The sequence below is a fragment of the Festucalex cinctus genome, chromosome 17, assembly GCF_051991245.1.
Source record: "Festucalex cinctus isolate MCC-2025b chromosome 17, RoL_Fcin_1.0, whole genome shotgun sequence".
Taxonomy (NCBI): domain Eukaryota; kingdom Metazoa; phylum Chordata; class Actinopteri; order Syngnathiformes; family Syngnathidae; genus Festucalex; species Festucalex cinctus.
In genome coordinates this window covers 15,645,553-15,666,163 of record NC_135427.1, presented here as the reverse complement: position 1 = coordinate 15,666,163, position 20,611 = coordinate 15,645,553, and the positions used below count along the sequence as shown (strand labels likewise).

Here is a 20,611-nt window from a genome sequence, read left to right as displayed (position 1 = left end):
ATTTTTTTTTTATTTTTATTTTATTTTATTTTTTTATACAGTGTCTGTGGACTCACCAATTTTACAACTGAAGCAGCTTTTGGTTGTTCAGCTAGTGTTTAACCATAACCAAATATTCACCAAATATGTTTACTAATTAACACTTGTTGCATTCCGACAGAATAATTAACTCATTTGCTCCCAAAAACATATACGTATGTTCTTTTTTTAAATGTATTAGTGTCCCAAAGATGTTTTTTTTTAATGCTAGAGCATACAAAAGGCTTTGATGCAGGCTCTCAACTACAGAGAACGGGTGGAAAAAATGGTAGTAATTCCAAAAACAGCCAGCAGGTAGCAGTAGAGTATAAGAGATCAACAAGGGCCATGATGAAAACAAGCAGATTTTGTGAATAATGATTCAACTTTAAACTTTATGATTGAACTATATCTAAATATATATATATATATATATATATATATATATATATATATATATATATATATATATATATATATATATATATATATATATATTCTAATGTTAATTGCTGCAAAACGGAAACAGAAAGAAATATGTATTTTTTTCCTGATGAAAGAAGAGTCTCTAATCTTTCTTTTGGTAGGTTCCATGTTTTTATAGCAATAGAACACAATATTCTGGGCCTGGCAAAATCAGTCAAAATCCAGTAAAAGGCCAGGAGCGAAGGGGATTGCTTCAGTGAAAATGGCTGCCAGTGAATGATTGATAGGTGCTTTGTAGCCCTGAAATAGGATAAGTGCTAGAAAATCAGTGGACTAACTTTGCGATAATGGTAGTGACCAACTTAAGACCAAAATAACTTTGCATACTCTGAGTTTTTGCCTCTGTTTCACTTTGGTAGCAATTACCGATTCCAACGGAATGGTATACGTTGGTAGTGGCCAACTAATAACAGAAGCAGCTTTCAACTGATCGGTGTGAAACCACATGTAAGTGCAGTGCAGGCATTGAAGAACCAAACAGGCAGCAAAAAAAAAAACAATGTATCCACACAATCCAAGTTTCTCAATGTTGAACAACTGTCGACTGATTTATATGATGTGATATCTGTGTTGCACTTGCATTTGATGTGTTTTCTGGGCCACTTCCGTTCACGACGAGGAACTCGCGGGACGGAATCGAGCCCACTAAACTGTCATGTTGTTGTTTTTCCCCATTTCACCCGCGTCCATTCTGACGATTTACACAGTCTTCTGTCCTCTAGGTTCCCCCCACACATGGTGCCCCCCCACCACGGTTTGCACACCACGGGCATCCCGCACCCGGCCATCGTCACACCCAACGTCAAGCAGGAATCCTCCCACAGCGACATCAGCTCCCTCAACAGTTCGTAAGTAGTCGAGCAACGGTGGACTTTTTCTCCACGACGTGTTTCTTGGGCGAACGCTTTTAATTTCTCAACCTCGCTGTCCCTGCTGCAGGAAGCAGTCAGATGCTAAAAAGGAGGAGGAGAAGAAGAAGCAGGTCCACATAAAGAAGCCGCTGAACGCCTTCATGCTCTACATGAAGGAGATGCGGGCCAAGGTGGTGGCCGAGTGCACGCTGAAGGAGAGCGCCGCTATCAACCAGATTCTGGGTCGGAGGGTGAGTTACCTCGCGGTGAGTGCTTCGACCACGTTTCCCCACTTCCTTCTCACCTCTCTTGGGGAACCCCCCCACGTCCCCCCTTGTCTTTTTCCAGTGGCACGCGCTATCAAGGGAGGAGCAGGCCAAGTACTACGAGCTGGCCAGGAAAGAACGACAGCTCCACATGCAGCTCTACCCCGGCTGGTCGGCCCGAGACAACTATGTAAGTTTTTAAGTTTACAAGTCGTAACGGACTCTTCTTTCCTCGCCCCCAACAAACCCGAGCCTGTCACCTGGCTAGCTCGCCAACGTGCTCGAATCGGCGGGGGATGGTGTCATTGTCGCGGACGACCCACATTTCCGTTCTGAGAGGCTGAATTTTCAGGACATGCTTCAGATGACGTTCACCTAACCCTAACCCCCCCAAAAACAAAATTTTTTTTATGTTTTTTTTTATTAACTAACACTACGAGGCTAAAACTTAGAACAGTAAATATGGTGACATCAGCCACATAACAATCAGCCACTTCTGATGCCCGTATCAGATCAGGCTCCGGCACCTTTATAATCCATATGTACTCAGTCACATACGACAGTAGAACATGAAGATGGGACCCCCAAGTGGGCTAAAAATAATATGCACTTTAATGTGTTTAATAATGCAAAATCATTTTTTCTCATAAGTTGCTAGAGGTGCACCAAAAATCACGAGTCAATAAAATTGGTGAAGCAGCATGTGGCTCATTATTCGAGATTGTTCGTATACTTTCTGTTCCAAAATACATTCGATTGTTGTGGTCACAAGACCCTTCCAGCTCTCTTGTCTTTCCCAGTATTTTATTACATGTTTCTATTATTGATGTATTATTGTTTACTTTGGTGTTGACGCTGCCCCGTGTTGACTCTCACGTAGTTGTTTATAGCGCGCTGTAAATCCAGCCTCACGAATGATTGGTCATTAGAGTCCAGTTTTGGGAGCCCATCAAGACAAATTGAAGAAAATAAGCGAGCGGAGCGCGGCGCTACAAGAAAACAATTCTCATCAGGCTCGTACCAACCGCAGGGCAAAAAAGAAGAAGAAAAAAAAGACGGCGAAAGAAGCGATGAATAAATAAATAAACACAAAGACGAGTTGTAGTCTCCCGGCTTCATGTTTTGGGGCGTCCTGCAATATAATAACTAAGGTTCCTGTCTGTGTCTGTCTCCCTTTTTTTCCCCCCCTCTTTCTATTTTTTTGGCGGCTAACCAACAGGGGAAAAGGAAGAAGAGAAAAAGGGAAAAGCAGCAAGCGGAGAGCAACGGTAAGCGAGCGGCAATTATCTCCTATATTACAGCGGCCCCGTCATGTGTCAGCCACATGTGACACCCCGCCAGATAAAAGTCAAGCTAGTTTTGTTGTGTGTGTGTGTTTGTGCTGCTTTTTTTTTTTTTTCATCATAGTCATGCAATGCAATATTTAAATGGTAGCGTTGGCTGTACAGTAACAACTCCCCATCCTCCCTCCCTCCCTCCACTCTTTTTTGTAGTCTTCCCTTGCTAATAACGGCTGAATATGCATGAACCCCCTTAAGAACCCCCTCCTGTCCCATCCCGTACCTCCCCCTCCCCTTATGCCCGTTAGCATTGTGGTATATGTATATTTGAGAATACTCTGAGATGAAATTAACCGTTTTTCTAATGCCTGCAAGCCTGCAAATATATTACAGTACTGTGTGTGCGTGTGCGTGTACGTGTGCGTGTGTGGACACTAACCGGGCTGCCCCCTCGCTTGCCTTGCTTTTCATCACGATCGAAACAAAAATTAAGGAGGTTTCCTCATCCTGTGACTGCTCCATCTTTCATAATTTATACAAATATATTTTTCCTGATCGTTGGCTTTTATTGTGTTTACTGCCGCTGCTTGTTTTTTTTTTTTTTCTTTATTTTTATTTTTTTGGTTTGTTTTTTTTGTTTTTTTTGGTGACGGTGATCTCCTCTTGAAGGCCTCTCTATCTGTTCTTGTTTTCGTTGCAGAACACAGAGAATATTTTCCAAACCCTTGCCTTTCACTCCCTCCGATTACAGGTGCTAATGTCAATTTTTTTTTTACTATTAAATATACTAACTTGTTTTCTTTCCTTTTTAATGATCTTGATCTATCTATCCATGGATGTGTTGAATTTTTCAAAATATTTTCTTATTTCCTTTTTCTGCTGCCTTTTTTTGTAAATCTGTAAATGCTAAATAACAAAAATGTTGATGTACACTAAGGTAATTTATGATCTTACTGTTTGAAGGGTTTGATGCCAGGGTAAACCTCCTTAATGGATAAAAACGCTCCCTCTTGTGCCTCACCTGTAGGCTAGCATGCCAACTTGAGATTATTTGAGGCCACTTTTCCACACTAATGCAAGCGATGGTAGGCATGGGCCGCTAAGATTCCGATGGTATGATGACTGAGCAAAAAAAAACGTATAGGGACCGAGCCCGAGTCGTGAAAATACACAAATAATTGGTGCTCCCTTATAATTGCTCTGAAACATTTTTTATATATATGGAAAAACATGCAAATAATCAGGGATACAGTTAAAAAATAAATAAAAAATAACGGAGTAGGTTTCCCAAAAAACATCTGCAATTAGGCAAATATGCAACTAATGAACTAGATATAATATTCAAATATTTGGGTAAAAAAAAATTTTTCTCTTGAATTTGCTATGTACCGTTGATTTTATTCTGTATAAAATCAAAATATAGTCTCCCAGTAAATCTGCTTATTTTTCGGAAAATTCTGCTCCCTTATAATTGCTATGGGGGGGGGGGGGGGGGGGGTACATGGGAAAAAATACGCAAATAATCAGGGATACAGTTAAAAAATAAATAAATAAAAAATAACTGGGAGTAGGTTTCCCAAAAAACATCTGCAATTAGGCGAATATGCAACTAACGAACTAGGTATATTAAAATCTTTGGGTCAATATTTTTTTTTCTATTGAGCATGCTGTGTACAGTTGATTTTTTTTCTGTATAAAATCAAAATATAGTCCACCAGTAAAAGTGTTTATTTTTTGGAAAATGCTCTTCTCCACTTAATGAATTCGCCTCGGAGCAAAAACATACGTATGCTAGCCATTTTGGTTAGCAAGTTATGTGTCTCAGTAGCAGGTCTATATTTATTTCACGCTAATTCTCATAGCTGGTTGCTAACGATCGTTTCAAGACGGCATGAATTTGTTCAAGAGTGATTGGTGGCACTTGCATAAACGTGATATCGTATTGGAAATATTGGCTCCGCGTGCAGCCACGCTTCTTTCGGACGTTTCACATATTCTTCGTCTACCAAGCCGCGGAGCGTTATTGGCCATTGTCTTCTGAACCTTGAAACAGTCACCGGCCCATGCCTACAAGCGACTGACTATAAGTATTTGAGAATTAGATTTCCCCTCCGCCTTATTAATCCTCCCCCTGGCGAGGGCTAATAAACGCTAATAAAGCTAGCTGCCGCTGTCTGGCCATTTTGACGAATCCACCCTGCATTTTCTTAACTTAGATTCCGCTACTGGAATGTGATTGTGTTCATATCCTGATTTTTGATCTAGTGCATGGAATGTGGTTGGATAACTACTTACTAATACTTGGAAAAATCCCATCAAAGGCTGGATTTACACTGTAGGTCTGAATAGAGGTTAAATGTAGCCTATTCACCTCGGAAATATTCAACTTGGTATTTTTTTTGTATTTAGACCAGGGATGGGTAACTTTAACAATGGAAGGGGGCCACAATTTTTCGTCAGCGCTATTGGGGGCCACATAGGGCCGTACACTTCCAAACCAGTTGTAGAATATTTTTTGTGTGGACGTTCTGCATGAGATTCTGGTTTTTAGCCACATTTGGAAATTGGCCTTTTTCGATTGTATTGCTTTGTTTTGATTTTTCTTCCCTGGAGTGGAAGCAAGCAGTGTAAATCCAGCCACGAGGCACAATTGGCAATAGCTGTCAATCTCCGTAGACTCACTGTAACTATTTCTCCTTATTTCTCTCCTACTTGTGCTTTTTGTTTTGTTTTATTTTGGTGCAATTTTTTTTTCTTCCTTCTTCTTCTTCTTCCTCCTTGCTGGCTTCCCCCACCCCTTTTTCTTGGCCGCCGCGGCATCAGACCTGAGCGCTCCTAAGAAGTGTCGAGCGCGCTTTGGGCTCGATCAACAGAATAACTGGTGTGGCCCGTGCAGGTGTGTATGGGGTGTGCTTGCACCGAGTCCGGGGTGGTCGGGTGCAGGCTGGGTGAGGGGAGTGACGCCACGCTGGGACTTCCTCATCTTTTCGCTCGCTCCTTTTTTTTTTTTTTTCCTCCCTGTTCTCCTGTTTGTCTGGCCGAGCTACATCACCTTCCTCCAGCCACGCCCTGCCGGTCTGTCTTGAATCTCCAAGGGTGCCCGAGTGATGCTTGTATGAGTGTGATCAAATTTGAGGGGGGTTATTGACTGGCAGGTGGGGGCTTGGGGAGGTCCAAAATGGAGGAGGTCCCAGTGTTTACCAGCCTAAACCTCAACCCAGGCTCCATGTGTGTGTTTTTTTTTGTCTGTGCAATGACGTGTCCATTTTTTTGTTTTGTTTTCTTTATCGTCCGTCTCCTGTGTGTGTTTTTGTTTGTGTCCTTTTACCTCTTTGGCTATAACAGATGCAAATACCCCAAAGAAGTGTCGTGCCTTGTTCGGGCTTGACCAGCTGAGTTTATGGTGCAAACCGTGCAGGTACATAACTTGCCTGAATGGGAGCAAGGCCACCGCCATGAACTTTTGTAATTTTTTCTCTCCCTATTTCCTTGATGATTTTCTCTCTTTCTAAAATACGTTTCCATCGGTGTGCTCAACAGATGGCAAACTGCTTTTTTACCCTCAGATTTTCCTGCAGTATAATAGTTAAAATAAAAATCCCTTTTCATTGGATTCAGTTAAAGCCACTTGGTAGAAAATGGATTTCGGTAGTGTTTTTTTTTTTTTTTTTTTTTTAAATGCTGGAAATCCATTTTCTCCGCTCCCCCGACCCACCTTATTAACTGTCATGTTTGTCCTAATTGGCACCTCCCTTTTATTGAATAACAATGTGATGCTCGGCAATTTTTTATTTTAGCCCTGCTTCCTCTTGAGGGGCCCGCTCAGTGACACTCTTTTCTGTGCTCCTCCTCTTCCTCCTCCTCCTTCCCTCTCTTCCTCCTCTTCAATAACCCTGACTTAGTCCCTACCTGTTGTCTTTCTGTTCTGACACAAGCAGTCTTTGAATTGGGAATGCTTTCATGGTAGGTATTTGTTTCTGCTAAGTACATTTCCTCCCTCCCCCCTTTTTTCTCCGTGGCATATTCCATTTGTGTTGTGATGACCGTCAACACTCCTCTTCCGCCATACGAAGACGGGCGTACTCCAACAGATCACAAGATCAGGCGCGATAATTCTGTCTTCATTACAGGAGCCGAGAGGTTAAGAGTCCTCTCCGGGGCTCCCGTTGCCGAAAATCCGGCCTAATTTCCCGGGAGGAGGCGGGAGCGAACAAAAAGAACGAAAAATCAATAGCGGCGCATACGATGAATCGATGCGCGTGTTAAAAAATGGATATGAGCTCATTTGTTGCTCTTTGACGGACAGTTAGCGGGAGCCGGGCCCATACTTAGCGGCAAAACGATACCCTGCTGCGCCCGCTCGATACTTTTCCCAATGTCCCGCCTCCTGGAATTGCATGCACACACCCCCACTCCCATCATGCTTTGTTGGTGTTGCCTCATTCCCAGTAATGTGCTCTCTCTGGTTTTTACTGCCCCAAAAAAATTGGCCACAAAAAGCCTTCTTGTCTTTTTGTTGTTGTTGTTGTTGTTAGTCTGAGTTTCCGTCGTTGCCTTCAGGCGGGTTCACCACCAGGGTCAAGGTAAAAGCATGAGCTGGGGCAGACTTCACCCCCTTAACCAATCCAGCCCCGGGTGGTCACCTTACGACTCGAGAGGGGTCCCGAACCCGGCAGGAATGCAAACATGAGGTCATGACCCCTCATGTTCACGCTTGTGTCTGTGGGGCAGGTGCTCGCCAGTGCGCATCTTTTTCTATGATTTTTTTCAAGCATAATTCTGTACCGAGTGTACAAGCTGGGACCCCCTCAGGAGGAGAAGGTAGAGTGGCGAGTGGGGCTGGGGGGGGGGGCACCAGTAGCAAGTGCTGATCCCCAATTGTAGCTTTTCTCCGGAAGAATAACTTTCACAAAGCTACATGGAATCAATCAGATAATTAGTTAAAAATAGCAATGACTAAAATCATCTTAGCACCTCTGTAAGGCAACTTTTAATCAACCTTTAGTGCTTAAGTCACTCCTGGACGAATTTAACGAAAGGATGTGACTGTAATCATTGACGTCAGAAGTATTTCAAGCCATGTTTTCAGACTGTATGTGAAGACGCTCATGAGGACAGAAGCAGAACCCTAACCCTGTCTTGGGAAACCAGTAGTTTCACTCTCGAGACTTAGGTCAGCGTCGCAGCGTGTTAGAAAGAGTAAAGTTGAACTCATTTGACCCAATGACCTTTACGACAAAGGTTGGGGATAAGTTTGGGAGAGTTTCATTTTCAAAGAGGCCCATGGTCTCGTTCTTTCCAGCGCCATTCATACAAAACGGCAACACGGTGGGAATAAGACGTCAAAACGCTCGGCAGTGTAAATCCAGAGAGTGAGCATTACTTTGATCTTTGTGTCCATTCCTCATCACTTCCCGCCTGCTTCGTGTCCTGTTTCCTACTCTTGGGGGGGTCATTTCTCGATCATGCATGGCAAACCGATGCATCGTCGTGCATTCGCGTGAGCCGCCATCAAATCACAAGTCTGAAAGATTCTCTTGTCTCGCCTTGCCCTTCCCGATCCAGGAGGAAAAAAAAGTGCATTCGCTACATCCAAGGTGAAGGCAGCTGCGCCAGTCCTCCCTCCTCGGACGGAAGCTTCCCAGACTCCCCCCCGTCCTCGCCCTCTTCCGTGGTCCCGTCCCCCTCGCCAAAAGAGTCCAAACCTCAGACTGAACAAATGCAACCTCTTTCACTGACTATGAAACCCGCCCACCAGCCGCTCCTCCCTCACCCGCACCTCCTGGCCGGACCGCCGGAAAACGTCACGGCGGCGGGCAGGAAAACGCTGGCCCCGGAACCCGCCGACGTCCCACCCTCGCGGCTACCGGGCCCCTCGGTAGTGTCCCCAATGGCCCGGCCCTCGCCACTGCTGTGTCATTCCCACTCGCTGCAGCCGCTGTCGCTTGTGACCAAGTCTATAGAGTAGGAGTCGGACCCTCTTCTTCTTTTGTTTCTTGTAGCCCCTGCTAGCTATTTTGTTTTCAAGGTCATTGGTCAATATTTGACCCGCCAAGGAACCATCCAATTTTCCTAAATAATTAACACCAGGAGCTGTATAACAATAGCTCGATAAAACTTTTTGAATCCTTTGTGTCTTCTGCAAAAGGTCGAGGAGGTAACTAGGCTGTTGGTTGTTGATGTGTTCTCCGAAATGCCAAAAGGCTTCTTAAGTCAAATTTTGAAATACAGAAGGCAAATCATCCGGGCCATGGTCATCCGCTCAAGTTGAGAAAACTGGAGGCTTCTTCACTCAAATCTTGTCTTCAACAACCAAGATTCTTGGCTTTCAGCTTGAGTTCCAAAGGCCTTTTCAATTCTACATTTGACTGAAGAAGCCTTTTAACAACCAAGAAGAGTCCAATTGCCTCGATTCAACGTTCGCGAAGTGCCATGATCCCGATGACTCAGAGAAGCTTTTGGAGGCAACTGGACTATTCTTTATTGTTGAACACGTTTTCACCTTTAATCCAAAAAGATTTCTTCAGTCAAAATTTCGAACTGAAGAAGCTCTTCTTCAAGAAGATCTTCTTGGTTGGAAGAGTCTACTTGCCTCTATTCACCGTTTGGCTGTTGAAGATGTTCACCTTTTCTTTAAAATGCTCCTTCAGTAAATTTAGAAGCAGCTCGGACATTCAGGTTATGCTAATCTACAAAAGGACTCGAGACTTGAGTGGATCTTATCTTGTTTTTTGGAGACCACCATCCACCTTTATTCGAAAAGAACTCTTCAGTTCTCATGTTGACTGAAGAAGCAAATGTGTAAATGTCATCAATACCTAAGAATCCAGTTTCCTCCTAAACGTTTTCACCATTAATCCAAAAGACTTTCTTTGTCATATTTAAAACCAGAGAAGACTTTTGGATTACATATTCACCAACCCGGAAGATTCCACTCACCTTCATCTCAAATTTTGGTAGTTGAAGACGTTTCACCTTTTAATTCTATCCAGGTTGTAGTAACCTTCAAAAGTTGTACCAAGGCAATTGGACTCTTCTTGGTTGTTGAAGACATTTCACCTTTAATCCAGGTTTCTTCATCTTCACCAACCAAGAAGAGTCCAAAAGGATTCTTTTGGTTGTGAATCGGACTGAATGTGCAAGAAATGTCTAGTGACCTGCGTTCAACTTTTGCGGATGACCGACAAATCCTTTCCCCAGTTTTTGTTTTTCAATTTCGGACAACAGCGGACACGACAAGCAAAAGGCTCGCGTTGGTTCTTCTTCTTTTATTTGTATTAAATACGAGCTTGCGAACCAATCACCCCCTTTCACACAGAGCACCGGGGCGAGAGGCTAGCAGCGACAGCACACCGAGGAACAACTTTGAATTGTGAATTGTTACTTGTTCTTGTTCAAATGTACAGAATCAAAACAAAATGGGGGTTTGGGGTGGGGTGACGGGCTGGTCGGGTCGGGGATATTGTGTTGATTATGCATTCTTCCACTGCTTTTTCTTTGTTTACCTTTCGGGGAGGGTTGGGGGTGGGCGGGTGTTTAAAAGGGTTGTTGAATTGAAAATGTCACCACGCTAGGACCAGTAGTATTTATTGCTTTAGAGATTTTGCTCGTCGTATCTTGTACGTGTCTCTTTTTTGACCTTTTATTTCCTTTTTCTTAAAAAAAATGTTGTACAAATATTTTTTCTTAAGGTAAGCGACTTATATATATATATATATATATATATATATATATATATATATATGATCCATTTTTACAAGGAGGTTTTAAGGTTTTAAAAGGCATATTTTTTTCCACCCAACCATCTTTTTTCTGAAAATCCAGATTTCACTCTCGTGTCCCATGTTGATCTCACCAAGCGAGCGTATGCACATATTTCCAGGAACGTGTCGATAAGCCATTATACGAAAAAAAAAAAAGAGCGTCAAAAGCCCTTACCTTTGTCATTTTTATCTCTCAGACTGTTGATCCACCGTGTACAGATTTTTCCGTGCCAAATTTGTGCGATAATTTCATCCCCCCCTCCACCCAGGCCCAGACCACGCTGTAAGGAACCTCTTCTTTTCGTTTCAGTTCAATGCCATCCTTTTGCTGTGACGTTACATAGATTGCTATGTATGTAGTATAAATGTTGCTATAACAAATGTGTTTGGTAGCAAATTGTCAAATATTAAAAATTTAAACCTAATAATAAAAAAGAGAAAAAATGAAGGGCATCATACTGTACAAAACCCACAAGGGCCAAATTCTGTATATTAGGAGGTTCATAAAAAAAACTATTAAATACAAAAAAATACACAAACTGCCACTTTGAAGTACACTACTACATATAGGTAGGTAGGAAAAAATAGGCATGTTGATGTTGCAAGAGGCTGTAAAATATTAACGAGAAAAAAAAGCTACAAGAGAAATCATCCACTCGGTGCCATTGTAGTTGACATGACGCGACTGTAATCTGTCGATTTCTTCTCTGGTTTATTAAGATGCTAATGATAAATAGTTTGAATGTTTCCTTAACGGCTGTGATGTTCTTGTTCTCTTTTATGCTCTTTCCTTTTCTTTTCTTTGTTTGTTTGTCTGTTTCTTCGCGTTCTTTTCAAATGGTTCACCGAAACCACGTTTTTTGTAATGAATAAATGTTAATGCTGTACAGTCTCTGTAGCATGCAGTTCTGTATTAATAAAAGCAACTTAGTATGTGCACGCCTGCGTCTTCCTTCTGCTTCAGCTCAACTTGAACTTCGTGTTCAATCGGGAAAGACGCGCACACACGTTATTCTACCTTCATTGATATTAATATATTTTTTATTTGCCATTCAACTACTTCTACATTTGTCGACCATTTCAAACCATTCCAACTTCAACATGATACAAAAATTCACACTTCATGGGCTATTATTTCTCTGTTTACTAGCATTCACAGTTTTCCCACAATTCAACATTTTCACCCCCAAAACACCCATTCATTTCCAATCAGACATTCAACAAATAACTTCCATTTCAAATTCTCAATCTTCAGCACAATTCACCTTGGGATCAATTTTCAACATTTCCCCAATTTTCCCTCAATGCAAAAGTTCCACATTTTTCACCAACAAAATTCCCCATTCATTTTGAGGGAATCGGGTTATTCAAAATTGGAAATGTTCAGCTCTTTCAATTTACCTTGACATTCAATCGCACCCGCAAATTCCCCTTTTATTTCCAACGACACGTTCAACAATTCCTTCCCATTCTACATTCAAAACTCATTCCATTCACCTTTTGTGAATGATTTTCATCATTCTTAATTCCCACATATCAAAAATTCATTTTTTTTCACTCATATAGTGCACATTTTAACCAATATCATTTCACGATATTTAATAAATATTATTCCACATCATTCCATGCATGCAGTTTCACTCTGCCTTTCAAGATCATTCTATATCTATCATACCACATCATTAACTTTGAACATAATTCCATTTATTTTAACATTCCACCTTATTCAAAATGATTAGCAATTTCAATTTTTTTTTTCATTCAGCATTTCAACATTCACATACAATTTATCCAAAATTGCTTCATCTAGTTTCAAATAAAACAAACAAATATTCCCATCAATGAAGGACTCACCAATAAACACAATTTTTTTCAGGAAGTTACTGCATCAATAGTTGTCCTCTTTTAAAAAAAAATCTTATTTTTGTAGGAACGTGCAACATAGAATAGTCTTTCTTTTAGGTCAGTAAAACATTAATAGTTTGTCTTCTCTTTAGGAGATTGCGACATCAGATGTTTGCTTTATAATACATATTGCAGTCATTCAGACAAAGAAAAGTTTCATTCAGCTCCAGTAAGGGACTCAATAAACTGCAGTAGTATCAGTCGTTCTTTGCAGAGGATGATAAACATATGCCTGTGGGTATTTTTGTCTCTTTACACTACAGGTGCTGATACCTCGTTTGCGTAACCGTCACGTAGATGCTATTTGTTAGTCCGTCTATTTTGTTATTATGGTTTAGCACTAAGCTAGCGGCCTTCAGGACTTTTGTTTTTTTTTGTTGTTGTAAGATTTAAAATTGTGTGGTTGTTTCTAATATATCAATCTTTGTCATAGTGAGAGGCAAATCTAAATATGTCCTGCCGTCGCTACTTTCTACCATTCTACTATATATGTACAAATATATGTAGTTTGACCTTCAAACAAGCAACTCAATCAGGATTAGAGTGCATCTTAAGAAAAGCAGGACGGCATCACGCTCAACTTTTTTCATTATTTTTTTTCTGTAGATATAAAATTGCCGCTGTACTGTATTCACTGATGGCGAACACGTAGTCTGCTATAAAATGTCCCCGAATCACGCAAAGAACAGCCGTGGAGGCTTGGGGGACTTCTTTGTTCCCGATGAATGTCGCGTCGACAGTATGCACACTTAATGCATTGGCGCGGGGCTCGCCCTTGAACCGTCTCGGTGCCGTGTAAACACGGAAGCGGTTGAATTTCACAGCCAGCACAACCAAAGGCTTTTTGTATACCCGAGTAAAGAAGCGCCGCTTTTGATGTGACGGCTTGACAACAACGATGAAGGCCAACGCTGCCGGCGAGCGCACCGTTACGTCACAAATGTTGACTTCTTTTTTTTTTTTTCTTCTCCTCTGGACGCTTTTCACCAAATTGAAAGCTTTGATTGTTGGACGCATTTTAGTTGCGTTGAATGTCCGTTTCGTTTTGGAGCTTGTTTGTTGTTCGCCGCATCACATCGGCGCGACTTGAGTGCGAAGTGTGAAGTGAGGCCATTTTGTTTTGACGGATTTCAGCCAAACAAAAATGAACCAATGTTCAGACATGTCGTTTTTTTCTTTCTTTTTTTTTTTTACCTTGCTGACAGTTTCAGTGCCAACATTTGAGCCTTGTCGCCGCTTCCTGTTCTGAGTGAAACGTCACACGCGAAGTCACAAAAAACGAAGAAGAAAACACAGTAAGTCCCGAATGTCTCAAAAGGTGACTGAACAATAATAGTTTTGTTCCTGTATTGCAAAAACGTGTGTAGTAGGTTGACTGAATACGTGAAATAGTCTTTGTTGTATTTTGAATTAGTTTGAATGATTCAATTGTGTCCGTATACACAAAAAAACAAAGTTTGACTCAGTGCTGAAGTGGCACAAAAAAAAAATCAGCTCGGGCATTTTGACTTAGGCCCGGTACTTGCCTAATATGTAGTTCTTCCACTCATGTTTATTGATTGTTTCAATTTGCTATCTGTATTCGAACTGGATTAACGGACCGGTCCCCTCAAATTGTGGGCCAGTCTATTCGGGTAAAATGTAGGAAAATAATAATTAAAAAACGCTGCATCGGCCCCAAAAGAGGCCGGCCCACCGGGCATCCGCCTTCTATGCCAGATGGCCAGTCCAGCCCTGGTTTGTCTTAGAGCTGCATAAGTGTTAGGAATGGGAAAACGCTCCAAAATTTGATCATCCAGTGAAACTTGAAGGAAATTCTGCACGCAAAACTTGTTTGGACTAGTGTTAATTTCGTCAACACGCATTTTCCAAACTAGACTAAACTAAAACCCTCATTAATAAACAATGATAGGCCTAAACCATTATGCATTTTCATCGACTAATGAAGACGAGATGGAAATGTGCTTGACTTGGACATTTTAATTCATGAACAAAAACTTGACAAAAATATGATTTTTGTAAAATCTTGTCTCTGCTAATCTGTCACATCTGTGACACTGTCATGTGACACATAGTGACACACCCCCTTTCAAAACTGCAGCTAACGAGTGCAACATGCACAAACATGGGACAGACAGGAAGTGGATTCACGGTGAAAGGTTTAAAAAAAAAAAAAATGCAAATTATACATATAACGTAACATTAATCCAGCGGCTATAATGTTCCAACAGTAATATTAATCCAACCGCTAACTAATGCTGGCTAGCTTACTAGCTTGTAGCATGGAACCATATTAGCCACTTGTTGATATACGGTAATTGTGTGTCGTTTTTTATTTTATTTTGTATTTTTTTATTTTATTTTTTTTTATCAAAAAGGTGAGAGAAATTTTTATGTGAAATAATGTTGAACACTTCCGATCTAAAACTATCTGCTGACAAAAAAAAATATAGAGGGGTCAAATGATTGTCCTGACTAAAACTAGACTAAAATGTTGACATTTTTTGTTGATTAAAACCAGACAAGTGAAATTGCTTTCTTGGACTAAAATAAAAACTAAAATGTCAGATTTATAGTCGACTAAAAATGGACTAAATAAAAACGGGATGAGGTTGACGAACTATGTGGAAAAACTAACAAGCGTGATTGAAACTGGACTAAAACTGAGACTAAATTTAAAAATGGCGGATAAAATTAACACTAGTTTGGACTAAGGTTTGAAAAAAAAAAAAAAAAAAAAAGGGCCACTTTGGCGTCAATTTCATCAGAATTTCAAATTGTGGGGAAAATCCATTGTCTTAATTCTTATTGGACAAATTTAATATTATCAGAATGTTTTAAATTGTGCTGTCACGTAGTGTTGGATCCCAAAAATGCAGACACAAATAAGGTTTTAAATATTCACATCGAGAGGCGTGGAACAAACTTGACTAGACGAGAAAAAACGACAATTGCACAGAGGAACAGAGATAATAATCCGACAAAAACACACACTTCTCAGACAGGCTTATATAGACAGTGAATCGATCTGATTGGTTGTCTAGACATGTGGGTAACAGGACTGACATGGAATTATCTGATTGGCTGTTGACCAGATTCACATCACATAGCTCCTGACATCACATAGCGATTTACCAGTTGAAACCAGATGCTGGTTACATCAGTTCAAAACAGACACTTGACCGTACGGTCGTGACCCAAAGAACCCTTGCATGACCCAAACATAACCCTGGCATGACCCAGTCATGACAGTACCAAGGGCGCCTCCTGGCGGACCCCTAGGTTTAAACATAACCCTCACATGACCCTAGTCATGACACGTAGAACATTTTTACCAAGAAAATTTGCATCTTGACTTCCACATTAAATTCAGAAATGAGATTTTTGTGCAGATGATTCGATTTTTTATTTTATTTTTTTCGTGAGCCAACGAGTGGCAGCAAGTCCAGCATGAAGTGCGACTCGCACACCTACACGCTCGTCCACACACTTGCTGACTGATGCAGCCTGGCGTGAGTGTGTGCGTGCGCACGTGTGCGTGTCACCTTGCCGCCACGAGCGCCCTCCTCCCTAATGATGGCGCTGTGCCGCGCAGGCGGCTAACTAGCCTCAGAGTGGAGCGAGCCCCCAGGCTAGTGCCACATCTCTCCATCAAGGTCCGCCTTCATCCCGCTTTGCGATGGGACACACGCACGCACACGCGCACACACACATGCACGTGGCCAATGACAAATAATTCATATTATCTGGCACGGCTGAAAGTTTGCCACACTGCCTCATTAAGCAGTCCTGACACTCCCCGGGCTTAATAGCGCACCTTGCTTGCCGCCTTTTCGTACTTTTTTTTTTTTTTTTTTTTTCTTCTTGATTTGAAGCCGCATCCCACTAGAGGGCCTCAAGAAGAAAAGAAAAAAAAAAGTTGTTGTTTTTCCACCTTGTCAAGGTGATGCAACTTGCACAGCTGTCGCGTATCTATAATAATAATAATTTTCTCTCCTGTGGTTTAGTAAAGGAGGATCAAATGAGCTGACGAGAATTTATAAATGACCCAGTCAAGAGAATTTTGAGATTTGTAAAGATTTGTTTGAAGATTTTGCTGAAAACTCACTTGTGGAACATGAGTCGGTTTTCCGACGTTTGTTTTCCTGATTTTTGGAGGTGTGGCAAAAACATCTGGCCCCTCCCACCCCGTCTAAAAAATTTGAGCGCATTCTTTCACGACGAGCGGTTAGCTTGCTAGCTATGCCTACACCCCAGAAATGCACCTTCATTTTGAATAGTCAGCTGGCATGGCTACTTTAGAGCGCCTCATTGTTGGCCGTGAGTGTGCATAAGTCACAGGGAAAATGTGGAAGAACAAGGTCACATAATAATAAAATTAAAAGTCCAACATGACAGCCAAAGTGTGCATTAGTATGGCCATTTCAGCACAAAATAACATTTTCTATTTTTTTTTTTTTAATTTAATAATTGGTTAAACATTTATTAATTATCAATTAAAAATATATTTAATGATAAACAAATTTTACACGTTAAACGTAATCATTTATTATATTTTTGTTTATTTTTTAAACAAAGTATGAAAGTATTAGTAATGTTTAAAAAATAGCCAATGTTGAAGTAATTGAATTATAAATGTAAAAATTAGATTTTTTTGGTACACTTTTATCTTTATTATGTGTCTATGAATAGTTTATTGTAAAATGTTTTATAATGGTTAATTATCATAATTACATTTTAGTTTATTTTTTAAACAACGTATGAAAGTGTTCGTAATGTTTAAAAAAATTAGCTAATATTTCATGAATTGAATTATTATCTTCATTATCTGTCTGGCAATAAAATGTAGTTTATTTTAAAATATTTTCTAATGGTTAACTATCAAATACATTTTTTTAAACAAAGTATGAAATTATTAGTAATGTTTCAAAAAAGTTGTTTAATTTTAATAAATTTTAAAAATTCTTTTTTTTTTTACATCTTCTAAATGTTTGTTGCCGTCTGTCATTTTAAAAAACAAAAGTTGCCATTGAGCTCAAAAGTTTGCCCATCGTGCTCAATCTGCTCTTCGAAAAGGAATATCGGCACTAATTTCTTTCTCATTGTCCTCCAGTCCAGTGGGTGGCGCCACCTTACAACCCAAACCTGCGGGGCCCCTTTTCTTATTTGATTGTGTGTTTTTTTTTTCTTTTGTATCATCTTTGAAGCATCACAGCTCAGCTTCTTGTAAGTGGCAAGGTCGCTTGGAGAGGGAGACAACTTCTTCCTGGCAAATTCCTTCAAACTGCTTGCTTCAAAAAACTTCAGCTTGTGTACTCTTGCAGAAAAGAAAAAAAAAAGGAAAAGAAAAAGGCAAATGTGTGTTTGGGACTGAAGTTGAAGTGTTTTAACTTGCAAGAGTGCATGTTTCCCCCTCTGCGCTCTTTCCACGCGAAAAAAAAAGTTTCCTCTTCCTCCTCTAGCGGATTCCCCCGGAAAAAGTGCGCGCGCTCTCTCGCCCTCAGGACAGAGTGCGGCGCGGCTCACCGCGCGGCGCGCCGCACATGCCTCGTAGGCTCGCCAGGAGCTCGGCGGCGCTCGACTTGACGGAATGCCACTCAGGCAAATACACACATACACAAAAAAAAACTCGCACAATGTTGCTCGGCTTGCGTTTGCCTCGGTGCACAAAAGAGGATAATTTTCACCCCCTTTTCCAACGTTTCTTCTATTTTGTGCAGGCGCAATCAAGCACTCGTTACGGGTTGAAATCCTGACAAGAATATCAAATCAATTTGCCAATATTTTCATTTCATGTTTTTAATTGCTCTATTCGTTTATTTATTTTCACAATTTTGAAGCTCGTGAACATAAATTTTGGCTAGCAACACAAAGCAAAAAAAAAAAATTCAGAGCCGAGACTGGCTGACTCCAAAATCAAGATACCACAAGGAAGCCGGCTGAGATGTAATCACGCTTTGAGTACCGTTTCGAGTTGCTGTTGAGCAAGAACTATGTTCAACTGAGGCAAGGAGCTTCATTTAGTCAGACTAAGAGAAAAAAATTGAGTTGCTTTACGTTTGCGAACTACGCGACAGTTATTTGCTAACCAAAACAGCAGCATGTAAACAGCTCCTCAGAGGACCAAGGCGATACTCGTCATCTTTAGCAACAACTAGTGTCCTGGTCGACTATCAACATTTCGCAACATTTGTGCGTCCATGTTTTCATTCCTTCGGGAAATATGACGCTTGTTTGCTAACCAAAACAGCAGCATGTCAACAGCCTCTTTGTGGACTCAGGTGGTCCTCTTGAGCGACAGATTCGCTACCAACAAGTTTTACTCTCCACAATGGGAGCTCAGCTACGTTATGTACATACTGTACATTTCTATTTGCTAACCAAAACAGGAGCAGCCTAGTAGTCTCTCTCTCTCGAGGAAAAGGTGGGCTCGAGAAAAAAAAAGTGAGTGTATGTGTGGGGGCGGAAGGGGTGGGTACAGAAATAGGGGGCCCCGTACCCTTGCACCCCCCTCACATCAAAGCCCTCCCCTCCGGCAGCATCTTGTGATATTTATTTATTGAGATGATTTTGCCAGAAAGCCTACCCCCAACAATGTTCTTTGATATGTTGCCTGGCGGTCCTGGGAGAAGGCGGGTTCGAGGGGTCACGAGGGGGGGTGCAGCGGTTTGGCAGAGCGGGGTCGCAGAGCGCCGTAACGTTTCCAGATGATGCACGGGGAATTTTTATTTTATTTATTTTTTTGGTGGTGGGGGGGTGCTATTGATCACGGGGGGCATTGATTACTATTAAAGGGCCAATTATTGTCTTCCTCCACCGTTTGCCGGAGCGCGGCGCACATCTGAATGGATGTTGGATTAAGACGTCCGCACTTTTGCTTCCGACAGCGAGCTTACACAAACGTTAGCGTTGTGAAGCTAACAGATGAACGCGCATAAACACTAGGAACTTCAAACTTTAAAGGGATACTTGCCTCATTGAGACAATTTCAGCAGATAAAAAGTTAATATTTTGTTTAGAATTAATGTGGTAACTTCATTATTTTTCATGTACAATTTGTACCTTTAAAAAGTAATTTATCTACTTGCTGTCGACTGATGATGACATCACCTGTGCTGAGGAAGCCAACCATGGATCAGTTTACTGACCAAACCCAGAAAACAGGTGAGCCAAGATTGATCATTACCTACTTCCTCAGCACAGGTGATGTCATCATCAGTCGACAACAAGTAGAAAATTTACTTTTTAAATGAAAAATAATGAAGTTATCAAATTCATTCTGGACAAAATAATAACTTTTCACTGCTGAAAATTGTTCAGTGAGTCAAGTATCCCTTTAAGCATTTGTTTTGATATCTGACATGAAAAAATTTCAATACCTCGATTTTTTTTTTTTTTCATGTAACTCTTGGAATGATGGGGGAAAAAAAACTGAAGAAATGCAAATTCATACATGAGCTTGTCAAATAAAAATACAATTATGAACATTAATAATTTAAACATTAAACGTATATTGGTTAAATAATAAAAATAATTTTTAATGAATTTTTTTTCTCCTTGGGAAAATTACAACAAAAAATACATTTTGGGGGGTTTATTTACATGTTTTTATTTCAAATAAATAAATAAATAATATAAATAAATAAATCCGTCGAGCAGGGGAAAAAAAAATCATGATATTGTGGCTTTTGATTGCGTTTATGAGACGACAAACTTCTGGAAATTGATTCATGTCAAGCGCAATTTTGAATGATATTCACGTGCAAATTATTGCTCAGCAAAGTTTTCAGTCAAGTCAAACGAGACGAGAGAACAACGGGCACGACAGTCAGTCTCAATTCTATCACTACATTTTCAAATGCCTCGGAAATCACAATGTCCCAACTCAAGTGAACTATTTTTGGAACAAACCTTTTAAGGGCTCACCGGAACTCGTTCAATTATTCGTCACACTGATGTGGAAATAGGAGTTCAGAACATTCGCATTCTACTCGTTTGTTGCCAATGTAAATTTTCACCCGTCGTTTTTCATCATTTCGGTT

At 40.7% G+C, this 20,611-nt stretch overlaps 1 protein-coding gene across 29 annotated transcripts in view; it reads left to right on the top strand.

Annotated features, from left to right (window-relative positions):
- Positions 1-11,603, top strand: part of tcf7l2 (transcription factor 7 like 2) — a 103,029-nt gene extending 91,426 nt beyond the window's left edge. For 6 of the 29 annotated variants that reach the window (XM_077503730.1, XM_077503724.1, XM_077503718.1 and 3 more), the window contains 7 exons: positions 1,227-1,352; positions 1,444-1,606; positions 1,704-1,811; positions 2,841-2,889; positions 3,602-3,652; positions 5,725-5,797; positions 8,467-11,603. In XM_077503730.1, the coding sequence (XP_077359856.1) occupies positions 1,227-1,352; positions 1,444-1,606; positions 1,704-1,811; positions 2,841-2,889; positions 3,602-3,652; positions 5,725-5,797; positions 8,467-8,869 (973 nt within the window). In that variant the 3' untranslated portion in view covers positions 8,870-11,603. Of the gene's footprint in view, positions 1-1,211; positions 1,353-1,443; positions 1,607-1,703; positions 1,813-2,826; positions 2,890-3,601; positions 3,653-5,724; positions 5,798-6,246; positions 6,320-6,803; positions 6,866-8,466 lie in introns of those variants that run through there. The other 23 variants (XM_077503712.1, XM_077503710.1, XM_077503728.1 and 20 more) reach the window with 17 other exon arrangements.
- The last annotated feature ends 9,008 nt before the right edge of the window (positions 11,604-20,611 follow it).